At 43.3% G+C, this 24480-nt stretch overlaps 1 protein-coding gene across 2 annotated transcripts in view; it reads left to right on the plus strand.

Moving 5' to 3' along the window:
* HTR4 (5-hydroxytryptamine receptor 4) overlaps window positions 1–24480 on the plus strand; it is a 220127-nt gene that overhangs the window by 111687 nt on the left and 83960 nt on the right. For both annotated transcript variants that reach the window (XM_037907688.2, XM_043552991.1), the window contains 2 exons: window positions 15899–16052; window positions 19194–19759. In XM_037907688.2, coding sequence (XP_037763616.1) covers window positions 15899–16052; window positions 19194–19759 — 720 coding nt within the window. The remainder of the gene's footprint in view (window positions 1–15898; window positions 16053–19193; window positions 19760–24480) is intronic.

Raw genomic sequence — 24480 nt, forward strand, 5'->3', positions numbered from 1 at the left:
GGGCCTATGAAGCAGGGACTGTACTTCATTTTTGTACAGTGTCTAGCTCATTCAAATACATATGTTTTGGGAATGTCCATTTGTGTATGCATTCCGGAATGAAGTACTTCAAATAACTATCATGAGCTTAATCCATGACCTCCCTTGGATAGTAACATTTTTCCAGTAAAAAAACCTATATGTACCTGTTAGCAAACCAGGATAATTTTTGTGGAGAGCTAGTCTAGTAGGTGAAAGATTGAAAAATGGAAAAACATCTGAAGATTTAGGGTGAGAGAGACAGAGACTCAGCATGGGCCTAGCTCTGTTCTGGCAAAACTCTCATTGACTTCAGTGGAAACAGAGCTAGGCCAGTGCTCACTTCTTTTGAAGACACCACCCTTAAACATTATGGAATGGTGCATCATGACTCCGAGTGAACTACCAGACTGAGGGCCTTATCTTGCAAGGTAAAGATATCCATCAACTTCCCATTGGCTTCAGTGAGATTTAAGGGTGCTCAGCAGTCCACGTGGTAGGGTCCTCAGAGAGAGAACCATTCCATTTAAAGGGTCAGCCGAATGAACAGAAGGAAATAGGCTTGTACTTCCTTTTCCTGGTTTTGCAAATTTCATATACTGTGGTTTTCAACCTATCACTTATATAGAATATTCTTCTTCTTTTAGAATTTAAAATAAATTTTAATAGAAAAAGGATATATATATTCCCTGGTTAAAGAGTCAAAGTCACCTAGACCAGGTGCAGAACTGATGGAGAGAAATGAACCATTTTGGAAACCTTGGGATTTGCACATTCCAGGAGTTGGATGCCATCCTGAGTTGGTGGGCCACAGTAATATCATTAGAAAATCTTATAACCGTCTGCTTATGAACTCACTGGCAGTTATAAATGGTTATAAACAGCAGAGCCCCAGGAGAAATCCCATAATATGTAGTCACAAGGAAATATTAGACTAAACAGCGGTGTAATCGTTTGAGAAGAACCAGAAGGCACTTAGAAACCAAATGAATTATGAGTGCGCTGAAATTCTATCCATGTTTGAGAGTTAGGACATAGAGATGCAATGATTGAAACAGAAGGTCATAGCTCTTCTTTCTTTTTGGTGTTGTCAGGCTGGTCACTGCCAGATGTTAGGCTGCTGTTTCTGGGCACGCACTCTGTCTCTCTTGCTCTCCCTACACGTGCTGCTCTGTGTACGGCATGAGAAGTGCTTTGCTCAGACTCAGAGGGAGGGGAGAAGAAATAAGCTCTCTAGGCTGGCTGCTGAATACAGTCTGACACTGGTAATTATCACAGCATTTATCTGCCGCTCCATGCCTTCATGCAGAGAGACTGACATTTCTATAGCACAAGTCTGCTGGGAATTGCAGGTAATTCTCTGGCATTGTAATTTTCTTGATTCTCTTTTCGAAATGACTTAAAATACCTGCTACAGAAGTGACCACTACAGGCAATAAAGACCATGACAGAGCACTAGCAAAAACAGCCCTATGCAATGCTGTTCCTCTCCAAAGGTACTTGGATTTGCCGTAGGATAATGAGATTTTCTCTGTCTATGCATGACATATGTTCCTCTCCCTCCCCTTACATCTCATTATGGAATTTCACCTGCAAAGTTACCTGGTCTGACTCCCTGGGTAAAATCCTGACCTCACTGAAATCAATGTGTTTTGCCATTGACATCAAAGGGGCCAAGGGTTCACTCAGTATTTTTAACATGACATGTTATGTGTCCTAGTGCAAATGGGTGCAATAAACCCTGTGCTCACTTACAGTGACAGTCTCATCTAAGAGAGACTAGAGGACATTCTGGCTTGTGAGGAATGGAGAATCCATAATCAAATTAGCTGTCTTTAGCTGTTTCCATTCAATGAGATTCTACAGAGATGAGACTGTTATTTATTCTGTAAAAGTCCCAGTTCCAAGGATAACAGCTGTCAAGCTGACGAAGGACAAAGTCACCTATTTTAGTGAGCAGATCCTCTGTGAGAGGATGTGTCAGTATAACCTTTCCACCTGTAAGAACAGCCAAAGGAAATCACATGGCAGTGAATACTGGAGTCCTTTCCATAGTTAGGTTCCCAACACTACTGAGATGCATCAGACTTCTCTGGCCAGGTACTTAAGTTTAGTGAAATGCAGATGAACTATTCTAAACTGCTACAAATAAAATCAGTATGGAAGTGAGTCAGGGAAAGCAATTTGCCAGCCCTCCCTCCTCAGAGTAACCCTACATCTCTTTTTCCAGTCTTCGCCATCTCTTTGGAGAGGAGTGATGGAAGCTGAATTTTTTTATTAAACTTATTACAGCAATTTGAAAAATGTAGCATCTTTCTGATGCACCCTCTACATGCCGGAGTCATTTTAAAGCAGATTGGACAAAGCGCCTCAGAGTGTGTTGCAGGGAACAATCCTGCATGGTGGCTGGATAAACCAAAATGACCATATGAAAGTCTTTTTCACCTCTAATTTCTGTGCTCATTTTGTCATGAGACTTTCCTTCTTCATTAACTTCCATCATGTATACTGTATTTGTGTCTCACTGACTCACTAATGTGATCTGGCAGCTTTCAGGAAATCTGGAAATTCCCATATCTCCGACCCATCTGTGCTACAATAGGCAATGGGGATCCAGTGCACAAAATGAAGACAATGCTGCTTGCAGATTAAAAAGCCTGAAACCATTCATGCACCCAGGGCAAAATGATTAAAGACCAAAAGCACACTAACTTCCTCATGGGCATGTCCATTCAAGATTTGGCTATGAACGTCAACCTCTTATTTGGCTTATCTTGTACACAGCTCATTGATTAAAATGAATCCTCAGGCTTCCCTCTCCATGTCCCATATTAGGAGTTTGGCTAGAAGAGCAGAGGGAAAGCAAAGACTGCCTTAGGACCCCATCTACACGAGGAACATGTATAACTGTGTTTAGGGTGTAACATGGATACAGGTGCAGTAGCAGTGGTGTTACCAGCCTAGTGTCAGCTCTCCTCTCTCAGGAGATATTGTAAAAGCACTGCAGCAGGGCTGCAAAGAGTGTCTTAAACCCCTAAGGTGAAATCCTGGCAGCAGTGAAGTCAATGGCAAAATTCCCATTGACTTCCACGAAGGCAGGATATCACTCCTGATGTTCATGAGTGGTCCTTAAATATTTTATGACTTTTGGTAGAGATTAATTAACCTTCACTTTCAAGAAGTTGGCTCCTGCTCCAAACCTCCCTTACAAGAAAAACAATGTAAATTTGAACTAGGAATTGGTGAAAACACTGAGATTCATGGATCCATTTGACAAGTTGGGGGCTGCAACCTGTATTTCTCTACTCTTAAATTTGCCACTACCTTGTTGGGACTACCCCAAGGGAAGTGTTCCTCCCTTGAAATAAAATGGCCAGTTGTGAATGTTTTGATCTGGGAGCCCCTGGAGTAGGGCAAGGTGGAAATTTCAGTGTCATTTCACTTCTGTTCCAGAAGTAAAAGATAAAAAGCCCATTTCTCACACACATTTTTAATAGAAACCACTAAAAGAATTTTCTTAATTCCACCAGTTCCTTTAAATTCTTTGATATTTTGATTTCAGATTCTTTTTAATCATTGCAGAATGACCACAAAATATTATTGTGGGACTGCTACAGACTAAAAGAAATATGTGCACCTTACCATGCATTCTAATAGTAATTAATGACTGGACAGACCCACCATTGTGTAATCCAAATGCACTGTGCGTGCAACACTTGTTGATTATAGAAGGGATGTAGGAGGCTCAGAAAAGCTTCTGATTTCTAATCACAATTCTAAAATTTTCACCTGGAACTAGGCCTTCAGGCTTGCAAGGCTTATTTCCCCTCCCTTGTACAAACATTAATTGAGACTTGAAAAGGTTTCCAAGTAGTTTGATCTTTGCAAGGTTCTGCAGGCATTTCAGCCGGCTCTTCAGTCTCACTCAAAATGTTCACTTGGATGCTGTTAGAACTAGAGCTGTTGGAGAAACTTAGATGGAACCATTTTACATTGGAATGTGCAGTTCTGTCAAAATTGAAAATCTTCATGAATTCAGGTCAGTTTATCTGGAATTTGGTTCTGAACAAAAACCCAGAAAAAAAGTTCTGACAATGTCAGAATGTCCCACTTTTTCAGAATGACACATTTTGATTTTTTTATTTTGAAATGACTTTCCATTTTGTATTATATTATACAAAATAAACACTGACAAACCTCTGATACCTAGTTAAATATTATAAATATAAGTATCATAAAACAAAATAAAAGTCAACATCAAAATCAAATGTTTCAGTTTTGTCAAAATGAATCATTTTGAATCACCCAAAACAATTTTTTTCAGAATTTTTCTTCCCAGAGAATTTTGAAATTTTTGGTTCTCTCTCCAATTTGGAATGAAGCCAGATTTTGAAACCTCTAAATCCTTAGTGAAACAAAATTTCTGTCTTCCACACAGCTCTAGTTAGAACAATGTTCCTTTGCTTAATCTATTACCAGTGAGTTCTCAGAGTTGAGGTTTAAAGTTTCTTGGCAAAGATGTGGATGTTTAATTTATCATTTTCCACCAAGAGAATATTGAATCATGAAATTGTGTTTAAAAATGCAAGTAGATGAGGTGATCATGACGGACGGCACTGAAAAGATAACAGCAGCTACGTAAGTGCCAGGATTTCTGTCCAGGGGAGTATGACTCAGCCTAGCATCTAGGCACGGTTTATCACTGGCATTTCGGCAGTCCTGACAGCTAGGTTCTGCTTGAACGCAGATTATGTCCCGGCACATCTCATTGGGCCTCTTTTCTTTTAAGATTCTCTTGACAGGAGCACTTTTCTATTGTTATTTTTTCTAGCTATTGCTATTCCATTCATTCAGACTTCACTGGAGTCTATTTTTCTAGCCAGTATTTTTCTGTGTTTCATAAGTCCCCTGCCTTTTGTTTATTTTATGGGCACACTTATATTTTTAGGAAATAGCATTGTTTATCTAATTCTCAGAATCCACTTTGGAAAATGATTCTGTTGATCATTTCAGGAAAGGGCGGAAGGTGCCGCTTTACAAGACTTTTATTCGATAACATCTTGTATCTCTTTTCATTACTGTCTCTGAAAAATACTCAGATGAATTTGGCATTGCCTTCAGGTGGGGAAGCAGCAGAAACAGATGACCTGACCTTGGCAACAAAGTATAGAGAGCAGAGAAATGCAGAGACATGCAGATACAGTATTAGCAGAATGGTGTCAGAATAAACTGTTTTTCACAACGTGTCAGAAGTTCAATGTTAAATTGAATCCAGATTTTGTTGCCACTGGGTTATGCTATTTGATCATCTCTTTTGTGCTGGGGAGAGAATTAGACCTGAATATTTATTTATTTATAGCAGTTCTTTATGTATACCTAACCACCTGCTCTAGATGTCTGTACAATAAAAACAGTGACATCACTTACAAAGAGACCAAGGAGAAAGAATAAAATCTTTCACACACAATGAACTTACCAAGACTAGCAATTAGCTCCTTCGATATATGCCTTTGCAAGCCAACTCCTTCTCGAAAACTGATGGGCACTACATATCAGCAGACTTGGGCTCTGTTGGACCAAAGAAGAAGCGAGTTCCAGAGTCAAGAGCCCTTTAATGAGGATGCTTTGCCTGAAGCTGCCTCCTGTTTAAACCCAGGGATTGTTTGCCCAGTTGCCCTTGTACCCCACACGGAGAGGGGAATAAGGTAGGAAGACAGAATCCAAGCCATTTAGGGCTTTATAAGTTGAAAACAATCTCTTCAGTGTCATTGGGGAGTGAATTGAATGTCAGTGTAGATATTGGAGGACAGGTGCAGAGCTCTCCACAGAGAAGGCACCACTAAGCAACTGGGCCACTGCTCTGCACTAGCTGAATCTCCTAATGGTTGTCAGGAGCAGGCCCCTACACAGAATGCCCTGGAGATGATAAAAACATCAAGGTCCCACCTCATCAAACAGGAATGGTCACAAAACTTCTCACTAGGCACAGATGGGGAAAACCCCACTGATGTTGCTTGGATATCCTGGAGCAGGTGGGGATCCAAAAAGAACCTCAGGTTGTGAACCCGCATAGCGAACAGCAGGCATACTCTCCCTATCAGTGGAGCCAAAATAACCTCTGTCATTGCACCTAGCCTGCAAGCACTGCCTCAATGTTGTTTGACCGGTATCTCAGCCAGCTAAATCCACATCCAAGTCTACATTTCTGTTTGGCACTGGTTACGTCGTCTGGCTACCCCGACTAAACATTTGCAGGTTCGCTATACAGCATGCCGCATAACAGATGCGTGTGTATATTAAGAGCTAATGTTAATGGAATAGAAACATGTCATGTAATAGTGATCTCCTACTGCTAAATAAACGCTAAGGCAAAACAGATGAGTCTGAGGAGTTTTGGAGCAGTAGAATGACAGTTGCTCCTTGTGCCATGTACAAACATTAATTAACATTAATGTAATGTTCAAACATTAAATTAACACAATCCCTTAAGGAGATGACATTCTGGAGCCTTAAAGTACAATCTTCCCTACGATAAGTCAGTATTATTCAATGAAATTTCTCCTGAAGAATTTCCCCCCTTCATGACAGGTTGATTTTGAGGGCTTAAGGGTGGAGGTGTAGAGTAAATTAATACCATTTACGAAGGGTAGAAGACACAATAGGTAAAGTTAGAAATGTTCCATAACAGCGTTCAGCTCTGTACTTTCTTTGCTCTTTAGGAAAATTCATGCAATGACTGCAGAATTCAAGGGCTGAAAGTATAAAGAAAAATATCAGAGCAGATGGTCATGGCACAGCCTGAGGGAAGCAATGTCCTTTACTAATCTTTACAAAATCCCTAGATATATTATAAATATATTTTGCCGCTATTGCTGCCAATTTCTTCCCCTTCCCGCAAGGGACTATGGTGGAGTCTTCCGTCTCTATTTGGCAACATGCATTTGTTTGTGTTAGTAGCTAAATTTACCCAGCTCCAATTAACTGTTCTCTTTAAGATTATTCCCCAGAATAATTATCTTGACACCAGAGGGCCATTATTTTTCTAACAAGTGTTTTCATTTTGTTAGATGAAATCATTTTTGGACATTTTCATTCTCCACCAGGAATTGACATTATTTGGAATACTGGGGGACAGTAGTTGGAATACTGGGGGCCCTAGTGTGTTTGCTTTGCAGGAAAAAGGGGAAGAGGAGGGGTTGTTTTAGTCAAAAATGGAAGAATCTGGTAATTTGGGGGCGATCTCATACTTCTTTGAAGCCACTTAAATCAATAAAAGTTGATCCAATTTTACACTGCATAAATAAGTCGAGATGCTGCCTTTTAGATTTCAAATGGTAGCAGAATTCTTGACTCAAAACTTTATCTTCTCCATATTTTTGTGTTGAGAGTGTGTTGTAAAATTTTGTTCTTTACTGGACTAAAACAAACAAAAAACTGCAAATGCAAAGAACAGGGTTTAAGTAGCCAGATTATTACACAAGTTGTGACCTGCAAAGAAAAAATTGATTTTCACACAGGCAAGTGGGAAAGAAGAGTTTTCCAATGGGATTGCTCTTTCTCTGACTGTTCTACAAGGTGGCTGCGTACGCCAGTGCACTTCATATGGAGAGAGCTTCCCAGGAATTTCCTGGCTGTTGGGACATGATGACACAATTGGGAGGTGATGATTAGTCTAGGTTTTGCTGTGCCTTGGTGTATTATGCTGGCTGAACATGGTGGCTTCTTAGGATAATGTGGAAATAAATTGGTCCTACCCTGCTATACAAAGCAGAGTGGAGCAGACAATACTGCCATGGAGGGGTGTTCAGACTCCGGGTACACAGCCTGCTTGTATGTGGCATGGTGTATCATAGCATGGAGGAAGAACAAACAAAAGTGACAGACTTTCCACCCTCTCAGCAAGAAACTACTACTTTTCCCAGACACTTTATGGAGATTTTTGTTTTAACTTATTCAAATGAAAATGTAACACATTTTCCTCCGTCTAACTGTGTTCTTCTGGGTTTCATAAAACACGTGGCCCATGCACGGGATATGTACATGACAACACATCAGACAGATTTAAAATACAGAGAACACCCAAGGGACCCAGACTGCCTAGTAGAGGTGGGTGTGTAAGTACCTTTTGTAACTAAGGAGAAACCCTCATTACAGTATACAGATACGCACAGCTCAAACAAAATTGTATTAGAAACCCTGCGGATAATTTAGAGTGGTCTCCTAGGGCCATGGAGTGTCTGTTACATAATTATTATTATTTTTTGTATATCAGCAGTGCCCATGGGCCCCAATTAGGATCAAGGCTTCACTGTGCTTGGTGCTGTGCAAACACACACCATGATCTATACCTTCCACTTCCATGCCCCACAATGCTCCCAACCAGCCTGAGTCAGGAATATGCAGAATCCCTTCATTTTCCTTCCTCTCTTCTGTGCGCCTAGCAGGCGAAGGCTTCTTTGCAGTAACTAAGACTGCCATCCCATGAAGGTTGGTTTGATTATGAGGCACTGTATTTTCCTTTTCCTTTGGTTTTGCAGGGTTTTTCTGGGGGGAAAGTCGTTGTGGGGACAGAGCGACTCCTTCTATATAGCTGAAATCATAGCAGCAGACACCCGTGACTCGGGATATAGCAACTTCCTTGGCACAGCCTTGGGCCAGCATGACAGCTTTGGTGTTCTGCAGCAGAAATTCATGGAGAGAAATGAGGAGCATTTTCCTTTCTGTTTCCTCTGCATCTTCACAATCCCTCTCTGCTGTCTCCACAGTTTAATGTTAGACAAGCTGTCCACGATTCCTGCTTCCAGGGAATGTGATCTATGTCTCCTTCCTCTGGAGCACTGAGAGCTGTTAGTTACAAAGGTATTGTTAATAGGGGACATCTCACACTTCACCAGCATTTATGTCTGCTTCATGGCCTGATTTGTTTGGTAGCCAGCCAGAAACGTGTGAGTCCCACAGGCAGGAACAGGACACGGTTTGCTCTTATGACACTTTGATTTTGTGAGCTTCATATTTTATCTTGTGTGCTCAGCTGATCCATTGGTTAGGGGCATAGAAACATGGCAGAAATTGCCATACAGGATCAGTCTAATGGTGTAGCTAGTCCAGTGTTCCATCTCTGACGGTAGCCCGCACTAGGAGCTTCAGAAGAAGGTGAAAGATGCCACAGAACAGACACTTTATCCAATAAACTGCCCTTTGGGGAAGTTTCCACTTAACCCCAGGTAGTTAGTGATTGGCTTATGACCTGAAGCATGGGGATTTATTTATAGCTCTCACAAACTGTTATGGCCAAGATACGGGTCTGTCAGCATCCCTTCAGAGTTAGGGAGACAGTGTTCTCTAGTGGTTAGGGTGTAGTTCTGGGAACCAGGAAGTATGGCACCAAATTCATCCAGATATGAAGCCCACTGAAGTTAAAGAGGAAGTCAGGAGGAAGAGCTCAAAAGCTTGTTTCTCTCACCAACAGAAGTTGTCCCGTAAAAGATATTACCTCCGTTGGGAGCTGGAGCTGGGATAGGGAGCTGGATTCTTCTCTGCCTCACACATCATTTGCAAAATTGTTGTCCATGTTCTGGTTGCAGAACCTTTATTCTTGATAATGATGATAAAAAGACAGAAGGACTTGACTTTCCAGTCCTAGGTGAAGTGTGCAGCAGTGGTATTTAGAAAAATAAATAAATGACATTTTGACATGTATGTGGAGAAATACTGTACTGCTGTGGGATCACTGAGAGGGAAGAAATATGAGCGCCTATGATGTTATTTTTACAGTCCTAATTTTTATTTTAATGGCCCTTTAATAACACACATAAGCCAATGTAATGCTGTCAGCTGCAGTGTAGATAAAGGTTCAGAAAGCTAACAACTGGAACCACTTGGATGAATGGTTTCTCCAACATGGTTAATTGGAAACATTTCTTGATGATTTCCTTATCAGTTTATTACTCCTGACTCAACATGTTAATTGCTAGAGGGATTTTTGAGCTCTCTTTTTCCCTCTCCCATTTATTTATTTTCATTTTTTACCCTCTCTGCAAAATACACACATTCTGTCTGGACTCAGCAATTATTTGCCATAAAGCTGCTTCTGCTGAATGCTACAAACATCCAGCACTGAACAGAACCTTCCAGTAGGCATCTCTTCATGCACGGGGAAAAAAAGTATCCCAGTCCATGTCTCTGGTACTTAGTGACACAAGGGCTGTTGTAAATGGTGGCCAAAGTAGTACCATCTGTCTCACAAAGAAGTAAATTACTTTACTGGAAATGCCTGTTTGATCTCAAGGGTCAAACAGTTTATTTCCTTAGCACAGAAGCATACAGAGAATGGGGGAAAACCCAGCCTCAATAAGCTACAGTAAACATGGTACAAGGTTATGTAGACTGACTGGTTATCACAAGACACACGGTGCTCAGTCGGACTGTGGAACTCAACATGTAATGTTGCGTAGGCCAAAAGTACAACTGGGTTCAAAAAAGAAATAATTTCCTGGAGGTGAGGTCCTTCAGTGGCTGTTAGCCAAGATGGTCAGGGATGCAACCCCATGCTCTGAGTATCCCTAACCCTCCAACTGCCAGAAGATCAGACTGGACAACAGGGGACAGATCATTCCAAATTGCCCTGTTCTGTTCATTCCCTGTGAAGCATCTGGCACTGGCCCCTGTCGGAAAAGAAGATAGTGGGCTACATGGACCATTGGTCTAACCCAGTGTGGCCATTCTTATGTAAGGAAGTATTTATTGTGTCCCTTTTTTAAGGCTGACATTGACCTTCCTGTCTGTTTGCAACATCTCTCATTCCCTCACTCCAAGAGAATGACCTAATGCTCACACCAGTTCTTAGTCCACTGAATGTATCAGATGAAGTGAGCTGTAGCTCACGAAAGCTTATGCTCAAATAAATTTGTTAGTCTCTAAGGTGCCACAAGTCCTCCTTTTCAGTTCTTAGCAGTAACTCAAGACCTGCTCCTAGCAAATAAAGGCCCAAGACTGCCTTCCATTAAGGTAAATGGGATTGATTCCCATTTACACTAAGGCCCCTTTACACTGCTAGAGTGATGTTAAATGTAAATAAGAATCAGGCTGATTAGTATTCTTTCCATTAACATTAATGGGAATTGGATCCAACCCTGGAAGAGGGATATATTAGACAAAGTATATCGGCTATTGCAAGTGAAATCATTATGGAAACCATCTTTTTAACATGCATGGCTTATGTTATCTGTGCAGTTGAGGATGTAATATATAGAAATGGGATGTTTGCTCTCTAAGTCTGGCTTGGCGTGTCCTGTGCAGTCAAGTCAGGGACTCTCTCAGAACAGTGGTTACAGTATTCACTGTGTCCTGGCCATTGCTACTCCTTGTTGTCACATTTTAGGATGAGGCTATTACACTCATAAAGTGGGCTGGCACAGGCACAGGAGCTGACTTTCCAGTGTGCCGGGGGGTGCTTGACCCGCAGCTCTGCCCCAGGCCTCGCCATTTCCTGCCCCTGCTCCACCGCTACCCTGCCTCTTCCTGCCCTGTTCTGCCCCCTCCCCCAAGCATGCTGTGTCTTCGCTCCTCCCCCCTCCCTCCCAGACTTCTGATTGCGGCGGGCAGGAGGCACAGGGAGTGAGGGGGAAGCGCTGATCCATGGGGCCACCGGCAGGCAGGAGGTGGTGATGGGGTTGAGGGGAGCTGACAGGGGGGCTGCTGATAGATGGGTGCTCAGCACTCACCATATTTTCCCGTGGGTGCCCCAGCCCCGGAGCACCCATGGAGTCGGCACCTACGGTCATAGGTGTCCTTCCCTTGCCTCCATTCAGATATTAGGCCAGTCTCAGCATCAAGCCTAACACAAAGTAACTCTCTTTGCCAGCAGCCATTGTTTGTTCCTATTTTTAATGGCTTTTTTATTCAAAGGCAACTACTTTAATGCAGTGCTCTTATCCCATGGGTTCCCAGACACCTTTAGTGCCTCACACAGCACTGCTCCCAAGCTTTTGCAGGCCAGATCTTCAAAATATCGCTTCCAAACCATAATTGCCCATTCAATATTAAAATACATCCAGCATTCCGATAGCTCAGTTATTATGTGTAAATATTTAACCCATCTCTACCCTGTAGGGAATATAGCTGCATAGCTCTGGTGCTGTAGCTATGTTGGTATAAGCCAGTAGTGTAGACACCGCCTACAGCAGCATTTTTCCCATCCCTGCAGGCACGTCACATCCCCAGGCGACCGTAGCTAGGTGGACAGAAGCATTCGACACAAGAGGTTGGGTCAGCACAGCTATGGCGCTCAGGTGCGTGGATTTGAAGAGTACATCAGGCATTACACTCTTGAGACAGGATCTCTGGCACTGCCACTTGTGACTCGACATTTGTGTGTGTGTCTCACTGACTCACAATCACTAAACGGCACGTTGCCAGCTCGTAATTAGCACCACACATGTGGGACTACTGTCTCGCTCCGGAGCCAAGTTTGGCCATTGCACTACAGCTGTCTATAATCTCATGACTGACACTTTATGTCCTGCAGTGCCTTTCCATGTGATTTTAAAGGTCATTTTCCATCAGAAGTCTCCTGTTCGATTGGATGTCGGATCCAAAGTCCACTGAAGTCATTAGGAGTCTTTCCTCTGACTTCAGTGAGTTTTGGATCAGGCGCTTTGAGGGACTTGCTCTTTCCCCACCTATTCCTAGTAGGATGCAAACACAGTCAGAACAATTCACTTAAAATACAGCCAAATATTCAGGGATAGGGTTTTGTTTGTTTGGTTTTTGCATTTTTCACTCAGCTTTACCTTGAGTCTGTTCCTGAGTGTGCCAGTGACTCAGTCTCTGACCCTGAACTACTCACGTCTCTGCTCCGTTGCCTCAGTTTCTCCATTTGTAAAAAGGAGACTATACTTATAATTACCCACCTTTGTAAAATGCTTTGAGGCATTTGGGTTAAAGACATGACATAAATGCAAATTGGTATTATGCCACACCCATAATTAACTTGACTGATGATGATCCAATATTCTGAATGAAGAAATACATCCTTGGTCTCAGTTAGTGATTATTTCTCTAGTAATCTATAGAGCTGGGCTGAGGATGGAAGTGGAGGCTTTCAAGATTTTGAAATGTGGCTTCAAAATTTCAAAATTCTTTGTGAAGGAAAATTCTTAAATAAATAAAAACAAAAGTGCTTTTGGTTAATCAAAATGTTTCAAAATATAACACAAAATACAAAAATTAAAATGAAAATTCATTTCAAAACAAAAAAATCAAAATGTTTCATTCCAAAAACATCAACATGGGATGTTTGGACATTGTCCGAACATTTCTCCCTGGAGAATTGACCCAATTTCATGAAGTGTATTGATTTAGATGGAGCCACATATTCTGTCAGAATATGATTCTGTCCAAGCGTCTCTGACCAGTTCTAGTGAAATATACCAGTCAAACCACCACTACTCCACCCTAGGAATATACCCTGATACGAGGAGATGCTTTCTGCAAATGCTGGGTCATGTCTTTCCTACCTGCTAAGGGCTCGTTGTAATCCTGGAGACTCCTCGTTGTCAGTGAGCAGAAACACCCCCCAACAGGTTACTCCCACAGTAGCATCCTGTCAGGCAGCGCAGCAATCTGAACATTTCTTTTGCCACCTAGGAGTCAACTTTCTCTTCCCCTTCCCCCGTGGGCAAGATACTCCATGATTGTCTTCTGCAGGGATTCTTGCATCTTCCTCTGAAACAGCTTGGACTTGTCACTGTCAGTGACAAGATGCTGAACTAGCTTGATCACTGCTCTGAATTGTTATGGCAATTCCTGTATTCCCCTGATGGTCCTCTCTTCCCTGTTCAGGCTAATAAAGAAGTATGTCTAGTTAACTCAGGCTGCGGAGCAGTCTTCTAAGAGCTATCAGATCTGCTGGATCCGTGGGGACTTTAAAAAGCAAATTGAAAATGTTCTCATCTGCAAATGCTTCCAGTTTGTGAAGTGCATAGCTGATGTATTAAAGGAGATTTTAATGCAGTTTTGTGAGCAAAGCTATCAAACACTTCACATAAAAAGTCACTTTGCAAATGTGCTTGCTTCATCTCGCTTAATATGGTCAAGGAAGACATTGTGTTGTGTCACCTGAGTATTCAATTTACTCCTTATCTGTTCTGTTGGTGAAAGGTGCAGGTTGGGGACTTTCCTTGGTATTGTGGTTATATTGCCCCCTGTCAGCTGAATATCTTTGCAGTCCACATCCCAATATCTATATACTGACACCACTTGGCTTTTGTTCCTCCTACTCCATCAAATATAGTCCCGGCAAACTACAGAGACCTCTATAGCAAAGCAGCATGGATTGAACACTTGACTAGGGGTCAGGAGATCCAGTGTCTATTCCTGGCTCTGCCAATGACGTTGATCAAGTCACCGTGCTTCAGTCTCTCCATCTGAAAAGTGGGGATGATAATCCTGGTGCATCTTTGTAAAATGTTTTGAGATTCATAGAATCATAGAAATATAGGGCTGCAAGGGACCTCGAGAGGTCACCTACTCCAGTCCCCTGCTCTCAAGGCAGGACAACGTAATAACTCGACCATTCCTAACAGGAGTTTGTCTAACCCGTTTTTTAAAATCTCCAGTGATGGAGATTCCACAACCTCCCTAGGCAATTTGTTGACCAAATACCAGCAGGACCATGGATCAAAAATATCATACAAGAGCTTTTACTAAGGGCAAGTATTGCCCAAGCAAAGCCTGCAGAATCAGGCCCAACATAACCCTGCAGTGTAGTAGCATGGCTGGTGCACTGCTTTGTTTATGGGCACATGCTGAGTTCAGAAATGGCCTTAGAGTTCAAGGCCTGGATGGTGCCTTGGGGATATTTTTAGGCAGATAGCAGGTAAATTCTCTTGAAGCAGATGTGTAACTCCAAGTGACATGTCAATTGTACAGAGGGCTGGGAGTCAGTCTTCTACTCACTCAGCTAAGTGGCCTTGGGCATGGCATGGCACCCTTTCCTGCTTCAGTTTCCCCATGTGTGCAAGGGAAATAATGATACTGTTTTGTGAAGTGCTTTGAAATCTATGAAAGAAAAGTGCTATATCCTGTTGTTATTATGAATGCTAAATGCACGTGGGGCTATGAACAGAACTTAAATTTCTCAGAGAACCTCTCTGATGGGAAGAGAATGGAAAATAATCAGTTTTCCAGGGCAGACTTTGGGTCTGCCCTCATAGCTGTATGTTTAAGTGCTGCAGGGAAAGAGTCTAGTAGAAGAAAGGTGGACAGGAAGAGGGCTAAGAACAAGGAAACCCCAAGGGAGTCGCATAAATATGGTCACATTTTATAGAAGACATTTTCATGACTATGAAATGCTTTGTTAATTTGTATATACTGCTTTTGCTATCCCATCCCCCACCACTCCAAAAACACCAAGTCCATTGTCCTGAAGTTAAAAAAAAAAATCATCCTCTCAGTAATGGCTGAACTGAAGGCAGTTGAACTAGCTCCTCATCATCATTCAGAGGAGGAAGATGGCTCAGTGTCTAAAGTTCAAGAGTAGGAATCAGGCGATCAGTACTAAATTAGAGGTTCTGCCACTATCTTGCTCTCTGACTTTGGATAAATTACTGCATTGCTCTGTGCCTCAGTTACCCCATCTGTAAAACAGTGATATTGACTTCCCTCAAAGGAAAATTGTGAGGCTTCATTCATTCATTCATGCTTTCAAAGTGCTTTGAGACCCTTGGATGAAAAGCAGCTATAAAAAGCAAGACATTGTTTCAGTTTTTAAAAAGTAGAGGAAAAAGGTTGGATAAACTGATTGTATTTTTGTTTTGTCTTTAAAAGCCCTGGAGTGATCTCCATTATTTATGAGCAGTGTCTCTCCTTCCCCTTTTAGGTATTATGCTATCTGCTGCCAGCCTCTGGTTTACAGGAATAAGATGACACCACTGCGCATTGCTCTAATGCTCGGAGGGTGCTGGACCATCCCGACATTTATTTCTTTTCTCCCTATAATGCAAGGCTGGAATAGCATTGGTATATTAGACTTGGTGAGTAATAGCTATGATTCCAATTGCTTGATGTGAAATGCCTTCAGTGATTGCAGCAAAGGTGCTCTCCTCTCCTCCCCCTTTTAAATATCACTGTCCACAGAGACTTGAAGGAGAGAGGTGTTGAATTACAAACTCAGTGATATTTTTGTAGAGGTGCTGCTGAATGCCTAGAGGGTGCCTGCCATGGAGATGAGGCCTTTGCTTTAGGTCCAGTGGGAGATCTGCTTGAGTAAGAACAGCAGGATTAGGATGAAATCTAGGGAAGGAGACATTTGTATTTAGAAATCATGGTCCTGATTTCCATGGGATGTGAAGCTGCACTATGCCTTTCAGGATTGGGCCCCTAAGGAGCATGTCAAGAGATAGTGGCATCTCTCGGTCAGAAGTTTAGACAAGGGTTAACTCACCAGTGCTGCACATGTGCTTATTAGTCACGTGGCCTTTTGAAAGTGCCACCCAGTGGCCTGCTGTGGGTGCCAGGCCGTTCGACGATAGAAGCTGAATCTACTGTATATGGGCCTAGCACACTCTTAAATTTAACATTTCCCTTCTTGTGGGTTTTCCTGCAGAAGGGGATGATTTGACTCCCTGTATTTATAATGACCCCCTCTAATTGTATGACTGATAGCCTTGCCACTCAGGGTATATCATAGAATGAAAAGACCTGCAATTCTCCTGCAACAGGAAGATATTTGTGGTAGCAATGTTTTCTGAACTACATAGTGATTTGGAGTGTCCAGCCTGAGACACCTTAAAGGGGCCTGATTTTCAGAGGATGGGTGCTCAGCACGTTCTGAAAATCAAGCTCCTTGAAAGTGTCTCCAGTTGTGCACCCCAACACAGAGATGCCTCAAATCCCCACTCACTTTTGAAAATCTTGGCCATTGACTGTGACAGTGCTGCCCAATGGAGAGCCCAAGAGTGAAGTCTGTTTGCTGTGGGGACTAAACATGTATGGGTAGCTGGGACTTGAACTGAGACCCTTGGGTGGCTTGATGGCATAAGTGCTAGCAAGTGAGTCAAGAAGGGTGCTGCTTCTCTTGCTTTTTTTGCTGGTCCCACCAACACTCCATTTTCAATGTTGCACTGATGGGGTTGGGGTGGGGAAACCTTCCCAACTGGGTGGGTCATTTAGTTGGTAGTCAGTTTTTATACCACTCCCTTTGGCTTTATTTTCAGAACCTCTGTTGTTGGGCATGGGGCATAAAAGCCATAAGTCACTGTCTGTCCTGCCAGCTTGTAGATGAAGGAATTAATGATAATAAAAACAATAGAGTAAAAACGCTCCATTTAAAGAGGGCCTGGGATTAGTGCCTTGTATGTGAATCTCAGAGCAAACAAAATTGGAAACCCTGAAAGAAGATTTGAATACTTGTGGGCTCACTTTGGATACCAAGGGCACTCTGTCAGGTGAATTGACTGGGTGATAAGCGCAAATATTCCTCTAGTGGGACTTGGGAGTCATTTAAGGATGCTTAAAGGAATCATTTCTTCTCCTATTGATTTTTTCCATTGACTTCTCTGCTTGTATCCTTTCAGAAAAGGCTCTGCTTTTATTTCTCTGCCATCGACACTTTACATACCAGAGCACAGTCCCCACCACTCCTCATAATTGTCTTTAAATTGATCCTCCACGCAGTTTACTGGGTGCACTCTGGGGAGTACATCGGGGGAAATGCGATAACGGTTTCCAAGAGGCTCAGACGTGACTGTGTGACAACACATCATAGCTCCCTTTTCACCATCTTTAGACCAATGTGATGCTGACCAAGCTCTAAAGAACAAGATGGGGTTATTCACACGCTGTCTTATCAAAATCACTGCAGGAGAGAAAATGAGAGGGAGAGGTACTTCTCACTTAGACACCTAGTGACAGGCATTTCGTGATCTCTGGAGTTGATGCTGCAACTGTTCTGTAGCAGGAATTTTCTCCCAGAGGATTCCCTTTTCCCCCAAACTCACATGCTTCACTTTCCTCCATTCTCTCATGGCTTCTCTTTCACCAGTGGGTGCCTATGTTGTAGCCCATGGGCCAAGTGCAGCCCTTTGAATTCTATGATACAGTCTGCAGCTGTCCTCATCTTTAATGTGGTAGAGCAGCACAAGACGACTTGCAGTCTACTTGGCTCAAGATGGAACACCGCACATGGACAGGAACTCTCTGCGGGCCACACTTCCATAGTAGAAAGAAGAGGCTGGCTGCAGTCTGCTCTATTTTATAGAGAGCGTGCATTTCATTCAGGTTCTTTTCTTGTTCCCAGCATGAAGTTTGGCTGGGCAAAGTTTGGACATCTTTGCTTTAAAACTGGATATAGGTGCATAATGTATAAATAGCAGAGAGTAAATGGGTTACCTTCCTTCCCCCCGCTTCCTGTCTGGGATTGTTCTTTTCCATCTGTATTCCTTGGTCTCTATTTTAGGGAGGGAATGAATATTCGATAACCATGTTGAGAAGTTCTCTGGAGTGTTTGGAGTTGTGACACTAACTACAGTGTAGTAGGGCTTAAGAACTGTAATGCAGCAAATTCTATGGGGATGACCACACAGGGTATGTCTACACTACACACTAAGCCTGGACTCTGACTCAGGTTTGAGCCTAACCCTCCCTTTTGTCCACACATAAATTAGTCTGACTCGGGTCAGCAAGCTCAGAACATGGGTGCTAGGACCTTGCTGGGCGGGGGGGTCGGGTCAGAGTCTCACTCTGACTTGGGCCCAAGCCCTGTCATTTTGCAGTGTGGATGCAAGTCAAGCTGCACACTCGATAGAAAAGGTCTGTTTAGTGCAGTGTGGACACATCAGCAAGGCTGGGAGACCCAGGTCCAGCCATTGTAAACCCAGTTTTTGCAAAACAGTGTGGATGCTCAAGTGTGGGCTTGGAAACGTCTCACAAATCTAGGCCCCACAGACCCAGGCTTTGTAGACGTACCCAGAAAGCAAATAAGAGAGAGCGAGCAAATGGATGAGACAGATACAAAAGACAGTGGAGAGATGAGAGAGATAAGGAAGAGATAGACAGAAGCAGAAGCTGGTGGAGGAGTTGGCACAGTGACCACTCAGAGAAGCTGTGATAAGAGCTTGTCATCAGAGAAGCTGTGATAAGCCTCTTTTGTTCTTTGTCCCTGTTTTTTCTTTCAGATACAACAAAGACAGTTCAACAAGGCTTCCAACTCAACCTACTGCGTATTCATGGTCAACAAACCCTACGCCATCACCTGCTCAGTGGTGGCCTTCTACATTCCATTCCTCTTGATGGTGTTGGCCTACTATCGGATCTACATCACGGCCAGGGAGCATGCCCGCCAGATCCGGATCCTCCAGCGTGCAGGGGCACCCACAGAGGGCAGGCACCACCCGGACCAGCATAGCACTCACCGTATGAAGACTGAGACCAAAGCTGCCAAGACCCTGTGTATCATCATGGGGTGCTTCTGTCTGTGCTGGGCCCCATTCTTTATCACTAATGTCGTGGACCCGTTCATAAACTATACTGTACCTGAGCAGCTGTGGACAGCTTTCCTGTGGTTGGGCTACATCAATTCAGGGTTGAACCCCTTCCTGTATGCCTTCCTGAACAAGTCTTTCAGACGTGCCTTCCTCATCATTCTGTGCTGTGGGGACGAACGCTACCGAAGGCCTTCCATCTTGGGGCAAACTGTCCCCTGTTCCACCACCACTATAAATGGATCAACGCACGTGCTAAGGTAAGTGCTCCTCAGAAGCAGCAGAGTACTCCGAACCGCTGAAAGCAGTTCACTGTTGTCAATGGGCTTTTATTGAAGGGCAGATTTCTTCTTCTGTTAGGGCATGGGAAGGGTTAAATTTCCAAAGGAGGTGCAATAGGAGCACCTGAAGAATCTGGATTTGTGCCTGCGCTCTGGCCTTTGTGCACACGCAGCAGGTAATGGCATGCCTGCCACCGTGTGCAATTCCTTGATGTCTGTGTGCACAGAAGAGGTTATGCAGGTGCAATACGCATGTGACCATTTTTGAAGGGGCTTCTCAGTTTAAATGTTTCACCCCAATCGGTCAAAATGAACACCACTGAGATGCTGTCATTCCCCTCTCTGGTTAGCAAGGAGCCATTACCTTTCTATGGTCTATAATTCCTCTCTCTAAATCCCAGTCATTTCATTTTCTAAACCAATGCCAGGGGCCTTCATTCCATGGCATGTCATTGTAATGGTTTACCCTGTATTTTTTGTCATGTTCACTGGCAGCGAATTGCCTCCAGCTAAGGTATTTTAATAATGTCTCCGTTCTAGTCAGTGGATCTAAGCCTCTGGATCCTGTGAACAGCTGTCTGCACTTAGAGCTCTGAGCAGATAAGGGGTCATGACCCTGCTGGGCACTTGAGACTGGGAGCGGGATAAGGTCGACTGGTGAAGATCAGGCGCCTGATGATTCTCTGTGCAAGTGCTGTGTGAAAAACATCCCTCTTGACTCCCGGTCAGAGGGTTGGGGAAGTGGGTGGTGGAGTTATATGGGGGAATGAGAAAATCAGTGCTCCCCAGAATGTCAGTGTGAACTCCTCTTATTCTCTGAGGGATGGGGATGTAAGCAGCACCTCCGTAGCACAGTCGTGTGTTTATTGGGGAGGATAGTTTATTGGGGAGGACAGCTCTCAGCTCTAACTCCCAGAGTGTAATGCCCAGGTGACTGTATTATCTACAGCCTGGAGGCTCAGTTCCGAAGCTGAACTCTCCCAAACTGGGTTCCATCAAGGGGTTTGTCTCAGACATATTTTTATTGTAAACATCCATGTCCTCTTGCAATGGGCTTCTGAGGTACCATGGATGGGAGAGGGGAATGACTCAGCATAGTAACTCATGCACTCAGGAATGCCTTTTTTAGGTTTCCAGGCCACTAACAAGGGTTTTTAAAAATACCTTCTTCTGATTAAAATTGGGTTTCCGAGGCTAAGCTCCCTGTGCCCTCATTCTGTAACTGAGTCTTGGCTCTGCACCACTCTGCTGTGTGAGCTGTTATTTATATCATAGCAGTGCTCCTAGGGATGAGCCAAATGCTGGTCTCCTGAAGGAGGATTTACAGAGCAGCCAGGCTGTCTCTGGCATTGCTCATTTTGAAGCCTCTCTCCAGTCCACCATAAGCAAGTCAGTAATTTTTCTGGAGCTCTATAGCAGTGGATGTTGTAAACACGTCATTGGGAGGGAAGAGACTGTGGTCTTACAGTAGTGCTGGATGGTTTTCACTGTTGTAAGGCTCAGTGTTTTATGGGACCAGTCACACCTGGGACTAGCCAGTGGCTCGGCCATTTAGAAGGTGCAGGAGTCTGAGGACAGCACAGTGGTCTGGAGAGGAAGGGAGGGAGTCCTGCATCTAGTTTTAGTTAGTGGGTACTGAGATCTGGCACTTGACTATCAAGCATAGAAGCCAGAGGATCTGCAATGCACTTCCTCCCACTCTTCAGTGCATAATGATTTGAGTTTGGGGGAAAGGGAGCTGTGAAGGAAGCTCATCATGATTGGAGGGGATGCGTTGCTTGTGGTTTTCCTAGCTCCAGCACTGAGCACCCCAGTCAGTCATCACAATGGCCTCTTACCATCAAACTCTTCTTGGACACACACAGCTGTGTCCTGCAGCTAGAGAGCATGTGAACATCAGTCCCTGCAGAGCTAGAGATGTACACAAGATCAGCATTGGCTGGGAAAACACTGTACAGCTAGAGAAGGCGAATGGGTTATAACAAAGGGGATTCCGTATCTTAGCTGAGATCACAGCAGGGTTATTTCTGTTTGCAACCTTCTCTACCTGCATCCTGCCTTTCCCTGTGTTCACCCTCTTGCAAGTCCCCCAAAAGTGAATGAATGGCAAGTAACGGAACCACTTGCATAGGTTTCCTGTACTCCTATAATTCTGTCAGACTGGATGGAGCACTAGTATAATGCCCCATAGAGAATAATTCTACATAGGACAGAAACATGGGCCTGGTGACCTTTAAATCTTTTCCACATTTACCTTCTCTGTCTCTGATGACAAGCCATAAAGAAAGCTTTTTTGTAAGATTGTATCATATCTCTTTAGTGTTCTTACATAAAGGCACCTCAGCTCACTTCCCATTGGCTCACCATCATCTCTCAGTACGTCCCAAACCCTGCTTAGCATGGCAGTACCGTACTTAGATGCTTGCTTCACATTGCAGGTTTCCATTTCTTCCCCCTTGGAGGCTGGGATGATCAAATGGGGCTGCTCAGGAATGCCTGCTCTGCATACCAGTCCTTCAGAGGCTCATTACCTTTTGGTTTCCTCAGCTTTCTAAATTGAGGAGGGAGGTGTTAGTTATTTCCCTCAGGGTGGGGGTGGGCGGTGGCATATATTTATGCTGATAGAGGTTTGGGGTTTAAGAACGGAAATCTGCGTAATTATGATCTGTGGGCAGCTATTCTTGCCTGAAAGCTTTTCTTAGTTAAATTGCATCAACACTTTTCTTTTAAACACAAAGCACATTGTTATCAGCAAGGAAGGAGGATAAATGCAGTGAGCTACATTCTCCCAAGCCCTAACTTACACCTCTCTTCACCAGCCTGATAACCCTGGGATCTTCACTCAGCAGGTGGGTGTTGACACCCTTCCATGGAATTTTCTGCTGGATTGGGGCAGTTCTAGGGGCAGTTATGTCCCAGGCTTCATAGGAGCCTCATTGGAGAAGATGCCCAGGGGATGTGCTGAATCAACACATTGCCAGGATAGAGAGCCAATGATCCTTCTTTGGCCAACATCTCCCATTTATGGGGCTCTGACAACCTCTACAGGTCCCTCAGCAGGGAGGATTGTCAGCTGCTTTCTTCATTCTACCAGAGTCAGTGATGGCAGAAGTTGGAGTAGACCTTTTGCTGAGTCCTTCTTCCAAAAATTCAGGGAATTTTAGGGTTTGGTTAAAGGAATTTAACTCATTCAACCCAATCGGAAAGAAGGAGTGAATGACAATGTTCATGGGAATGGATGTCTCATACACATCAGATGCCTCAACCCTCACTTGGCTCAGAATTTTCATTGGGTCACATGTTCCCTCCCCATCCAAACCATTTTACTCTCACTGAGTAGTGTGCATCTAATTGAGCATAAGCTTTTGTGAGCTACAGCTCACTTCATCGGAATATATCTGATGAAGTGAGCTGTAGCTCACGAAAGCTTATGCTCAAATAAATTGGTTAGTCTCTAAGGTGCCACAAGTACTCCTTTTCTTTTTGCGAATACAGACTAACACGGCTGCTACTCTTAAACCTGTGCATCGAATGAATTTCTGAGGAGAACTGGAGGTTCCAGATGCAATGGGTGTCTTTGTCTTTGTTTAAGATGAGACACAGACACTGTTCTGGAATGCGACTGACTTTTAAGAATGGTTTTCTCATCAAAGAATGCAGTGTTTTATTTTTCTGACAACATTAAGTGTCAAAATGTTCTGACAGAGCTATTTTAGGATTTTTCACATTTTAGAAATGAAAAAACAAGCAAACCACTCTGAGGATCAAAGTGTGCTAAAAACACGGTAGTGTTTCCCTCACCAAATACAAATGGACACAATCGGAGACAGATTTTATTGCCGTGTGTGTGTGTGTGTGCACGCGCGCGCGCTTGAAAGATATAGCATTGTAGTCCTAGAATACTAAATTTCTCCAGGGTATAGACATAACCCAGGCAGAGACAGTGCATGTCACTCTGACCATGTGCTTTAACCACAAATCAGCACTAGGAGGTGCCAGCAGACATCAATTTTCATAGTGCCCATTCAGTTCTTCATCTCTCTGCCAATCAGTGCCAAGGGCCTCTGTCCACTGGGACTTTGAATGAGACCAACAAGCTTCCCCCCCCAAACATACTACTGAATAGCTATTAGATGGAAACAAGCTGCAATCACAACTAGAACTGTGTGTGCAGAGGGAAAAATATTCATTCAGCTTTGAAAGTGCATTTTGATTTGATCATATCTACAAACGTTTGGGATTTGCTTTCCGCAAACATATGAGCACTTGAGCTCTATTAGAACAAATACTCCTCCAAAGTGCATTTTTATCTTAATGTTTGAATTTTCACTTACATTAATTTTGAACTATACTACAGTTGCAAAATTCAAGCTGTGTTGGTGCAAATTGTGAATTATAAAGTCTGCAGACATCTCTACAATGTGGAATTCACACTGTATTAGTGCTTTATAATTATGTCATTTACCTACGTTAGCTACTCAAGTTGCAGCATGAATTATATATCTGATTGTGATATTTGCAATTCACAATTCTAGTGAACTGCAGATTCGGAAATTATTCGTTGAAAGAATTAGGATCTGTAGTATTCCCACATAGAACAAGTTCCAGAATTTTGCCATAGTGCAGAATATGGCTGTGGTGAAGGTGTAACTGAGCAGTGGTCAGAGCTGACAAGCCCTGAAAGTATTCAAGGGGTCACT

Source organism: Chelonia mydas, chromosome 8, assembly GCF_015237465.2.
Source record: "Chelonia mydas isolate rCheMyd1 chromosome 8, rCheMyd1.pri.v2, whole genome shotgun sequence".
Classification (NCBI taxonomy): domain Eukaryota; kingdom Metazoa; phylum Chordata; order Testudines; family Cheloniidae; genus Chelonia; species Chelonia mydas.